Source organism: Laccaria bicolor, genomic scaffold (assembly GCF_000143565.1).
Source record: "Laccaria bicolor S238N-H82 LACBIscaffold_112 genomic scaffold, whole genome shotgun sequence".
NCBI classification, from domain to species: domain Eukaryota; kingdom Fungi; phylum Basidiomycota; class Agaricomycetes; order Agaricales; family Hydnangiaceae; genus Laccaria; species Laccaria bicolor.
Window position 1 is genome coordinate 8,335 of NW_001889983.1, and position 4,279 is coordinate 12,613.

At 48.9% G+C, this 4,279-nt stretch overlaps 3 protein-coding genes across 3 annotated transcripts; 2 read left to right on the forward strand and 1 right to left on the reverse strand.

Moving 5' to 3' along the window:
- Positions 1–1,295: 1,295 nt before the first annotated feature.
- Positions 1,296–2,314, reverse strand: LACBIDRAFT_296763 (uncharacterized protein; the record flags this gene model as incomplete). Its single annotated transcript, XM_001890556.1, has 3 exons — positions 1,296–1,422; positions 1,478–2,210; positions 2,257–2,314. 3 exons carry the CDS (start codon positions 2,312–2,314, stop codon positions 1,296–1,298), a joined length of 918 nt encoding a protein of 305 aa, XP_001890591.1.
- Positions 2,315–2,659: 345 nt separating this feature from the next.
- Positions 2,660–3,318, forward strand: LACBIDRAFT_335683 (uncharacterized protein; the record flags this gene model as incomplete). Its single annotated transcript, XM_001890553.1, has 3 exons — positions 2,660–2,721; positions 2,778–3,075; positions 3,253–3,318. 3 exons carry the CDS (start codon positions 2,660–2,662, stop codon positions 3,316–3,318), a joined length of 426 nt encoding a protein of 141 aa, XP_001890588.1.
- A 568-nt stretch (positions 3,319–3,886) lies between these two features.
- Positions 3,887–4,264, forward strand: LACBIDRAFT_296765 (uncharacterized protein; the record flags this gene model as incomplete). The annotated part of the gene is made up of 2 exons (XM_001890554.1): positions 3,887–4,039; positions 4,094–4,264. The coding sequence occupies 2 exons, from the start codon at positions 3,887–3,889 to the stop codon at positions 4,262–4,264; spliced, it is 324 nt and encodes a 107-aa protein (XP_001890589.1).
- Between the last annotated feature and the right edge of the window lie 15 nt (positions 4,265–4,279).

Here is a 4,279-nt window from a genome sequence, read left to right on the forward strand (position 1 = left end):
CCCACATTTCAAGTGTGGAATCGCAAGCATTCTGGGCCAAATTGGGCGCTTTGATGTAATCGCTGACAAGCGAGTCAATGTACGTGTACTTGTCGCCGCGGGTAAGTAGCTCAAAATCCTCCCTGGCCCTGGCCAATTTATCGAGTGCATGAAGTCTGTTCAACTCAGAATAAGTATCGCTCGAAACGGTAACGTAGATTACAGCTTTACCCCACTTCGGCCTCGGAGTTGACATCTGACTCTGCAGGATCAGTGCCGATGGCTGGCTCAACCCTACAGGGGGGATTTTTTCTAACAGCCTTCAACTTCTTTTTATATGCACGACGCGATCGGCGACAAATCTGGACACGGTTTCTGAGCAAATGACAGGGAAGTGAGGATTGCGTACGCAGAGGACAATCATAAATATGACTGACTTATCATAATACTTTTTGGATGTAACTCGTCGTGCAGCCAATTTTTCCTCAGATGTATTGTAGAGCTTCAGTCTCGCCATGGCTTTGAAGTTGGAAGCTGCTGAACAAGATCACGGAAAAGAAGCTTGTCCAAAACCGGATGAGCATGCACATTCTTATGAGTTTTTGTTCATTCTCCTTGAGAATATAAGTAGCGGTATCATTGTGAACCGAGGAAATGATTCTGTATAAAGACCAATTCCAGAAGTGTAAAGTTTTAAACTACAGCCTCAGTTGGCATCGCACATGTTGAATTGCGGCGAAGTATATAAGCCATTTCTTACAACTTTTTGTTCATTGCTCCTGAACTGCATATATCCATACCATCCTGAAGGCAGGGAGTGATTCTGCATGAAAACCCAGTTTTAACATTCTTAACTCCCAAAAATTTGCCTGGTTTGATACCGCACACCATGGGTTTCGGCGAGCCTCAGATGTTAAAGTGCATCTGAAGTATGCTTCCACTCTACGGCTGGGCATGCTTTCTTCTGACTTTTACTCTACCTCCGGTAAAGCCCCAAATCCTTTTATCTCATCTGATAAATTTCATAGTCTAGATGTTTCATTGTGAAAATATAAGCCGTTGAACCAAAATTGAAGGCTCCAGCATATTTTTATCATTTGTTTTCGAAAATTGAGATATCGACCAATTGGGAAAAGCTCGAGCTCGTATCAAATCCCTTCAAGTATTCAGGTTCGCACATGTACAGGTCATGGAAAAGAAAGACGGCTAAATGTGATTGGCATTGTTATACGAGGGGTGACATTCGAAATGGGCTATCTATCTGCAGGCCCTATGCAACGATACAGTGTCCAAGAAAAAGTATACTAGCGATCGCACTAAGTCAAATAAGTTGCAAAGCCAGCATTGATTGCCACAGCCATCCTGGCATGTCCCTCCTGGATGCCCGAAACCTTGGAAAAGGCTGAGTGCGAGACGCCTGTTACGAAAGGGGAAAGGATCTCCCTTCAAATAAAGAGTGAGTAATTGAGTTGTCATCGAGTGATACACAATAACTTACCAGCCGCTGAATATTCCGATGTTTCGGCCACGACTAGCCATGTAGAAAGGCCCTGACTCGTTGGGGCCTGGGACATGATAACCGTAGACGGGGGTGACCAAAGAAGGTGGTGGAAGAATGGCGTTCTTGGGCGCGTTGTAGGGCAAAACGTAGTTGGGCAAATAAAGCAAGGCGGTCGAAGCGGTGAGTGTTCCTAGGGGAGGGGAGTTTGTAGCATTTGGGGTAGCTGCAGATGCGGTGTCAGTGGCAGAAGCGACGGGCGCAGCATTGTTTGCAGTGGCAGTAATAGCCGAGGAAGGAACTGGGGCAGCGGGTCTTGCGGCTGCATGAGTAGCTGCGGGTACAGATAAATCTACGGATGCAAGGACATCCGCAGACGCCAGGGCGACTGCGGATGCAACAGGAGCAACGACTACAGGTGCGACTGCAGGAGCAGAATCCGTGGCGATAGAACGGATGCTGTTAACCAAGTCCGCCGGTGAAGCAGGGCGAAGAGTAGCGGAAGAAGTGGGAGAAGCGGCGGGGGAGGTGGTGGGATCAACGACCACGATTTCTTCATCATCAGACGCGTAGTTTGGATCGCTAGCCCCGAAACCGAGGACTTCCAATGCATCCCCACGAAAATCCGAGACAGGGGCAGGGGTGTCGCTATACGCAGTGGTGAGGAGGGCGCGAAGAATGGTGCGGGCGGTTTGGGGACCAATATCAAGTCGGGCAAATAGTTCGTCGATGGCTGTGAAGAGCGTCAGATATAAGCTATCTCGAACTTTGCTACGTACCAAGGCTGGCTGGCAATGGGGTGCTCTCGGGCGCTCCATTGTCAGTGAGTTTCGTCATGTCGGATCTGTTGAACGGAGTGGATTGTGGATTGAGGGTAGCAAAAGGGTTGGGGGGCGGGGGTTGCAAGCGACTGGTTCTTTAAGTGAGGGAAGAAGATTTGGCTGATTCCCACATGCGGCAAAAATGTGGTGAGCATACGATGTATTGACTAAATTATACGTACCCGATAGTCACTTCCGCAACAGGACAGTTACTTCCGCGACAGGTTGACGGTCAGGACAGCTACTTCCGCGACACGTTGAAGGTCGTCGAGTCTGCCTCTCACAGTCAAAAAATGTAGATAGTCTGCAAAAAATTGCAACTTACCCATTCTTTCCGCAAAGATCTACCTTCAGTCTCACAATGGCGGTCGTCAACAAGAATGAGCTCGAGAACGTCGAAAATGAAGTCGAGCTTGTGTTTGCGTAAGTTGTGATGGCTCGTGTTTTGTTTGGGAGACTTATCTTTTCGGAATTGCCAGGGTCGCTGACAATCTCACTGCCAAACTCGTGAAGGGATGGGCGAAGGGCGAGCGCAAGACTTTCCTGGAATCTCATTTGGAGTCCTACAAGGCTGCCCTCCTCGTCTCTTCCGACAAGGCCGACAAACTCCTCGATAACATCGTCAACCTTTGGTTCGCGAAATTCCATTGGTCGATCCCAGTCTCGCAACCATATCTCTACAAGCCGCTTCTCATCCCTGTCGGCCCCGATGGATTCGAAATTCTAACGGATGAACAAGCCCAGCTCAAGAAAGATGTAATCAAGCGAATGCGGATGGTAAGCGTTCGCCTTTCAAATTAATATGTCGTCTAATCAACTGAGGTCTTTATTGTCCCCCACTGATTCCTGCAGGATTCCTGAGGATTCCTGAGGATTACCAGGACTCTATATTGGCTGATGTGCCAGCCAATTTTTTGAGTCCTGTGGGGGTCCATTCCTGAGGACTGTCTTCAGTCCTCAGGATTTTTGGACAGGACTAGTCCCAGGAATGATGCATTTGATGAGTCACATGACCCATGAGCATGTGCTTGGATACATCATGTGATGTGATGCATCACGTGCACATATTTGTTGATGATAGTCAGAACGTTGAACCCGCTGGGGCTCTGAGAATCTGAGAATCACGCTCACGCTCGGCTTACCCCGAACACTCCAATGCCAAACAACCCACACTACACCACGTCGACACCATGGAGAAGAACTCGATCGATGACGCTGAGCTCGATCGACAACACCTTCTTTCTCTATGCGCCTGAGGCACCCGAACGTTTTCCGTTACTCATCTGGCTGTGAGCAACGCCAGTGAGTACTAGGACTCGGAGGGTAGGACCATGGGCTAGCCAGATGGGTCAGTACAGCACTGTCCACTGACCTGGGGTTTATTTTTCTTCCTTCTACCCACTCTCGATCCTCAAGCATGCCATGCCGACTCCCGAGTGGCTCAAACCATAACCTGTAAATTTTCAATACAACCCACCTCATAAAGGATGGGAACCTCGAATTTTTCAACGACTACTTGCTGCTCGGTATGTACATGCTTTCCTTCAATTTTGACTCACTTACCCATTCGATAGGCCCATCCTGCTTGATGGCTGAGAACTTGCCACGGCCGAATATCAACCTCCGACCAACACCACGGGCTCAGTGCCCTGAAAAAGATTGTGGGCGACCAACTCTGGGGAAACTCACACTTTGTGAACACCCAACCGTCATAACGAACTGGGGCTGCTATTTTCAAAAGGTATGGCCATGCATGTTGCGACATCCTTATGAGATACTAATGCTCACCTTCTAGTGCACCGCTCCTGGCTGCCCGGGTTTCTTTTGGCATGACGAGCGGACACCTGAGGACAAGATCCCCGAAGCCGTTCGACTACATTTCGTCTATCGAGAGTCTGTCTCGGCAATGAGAGAAGGACTTACGTGTGGCAGGGACAAGTGCACGCGGCAGGCAAATGTGGACTGAAAAGTTCCCCCAACA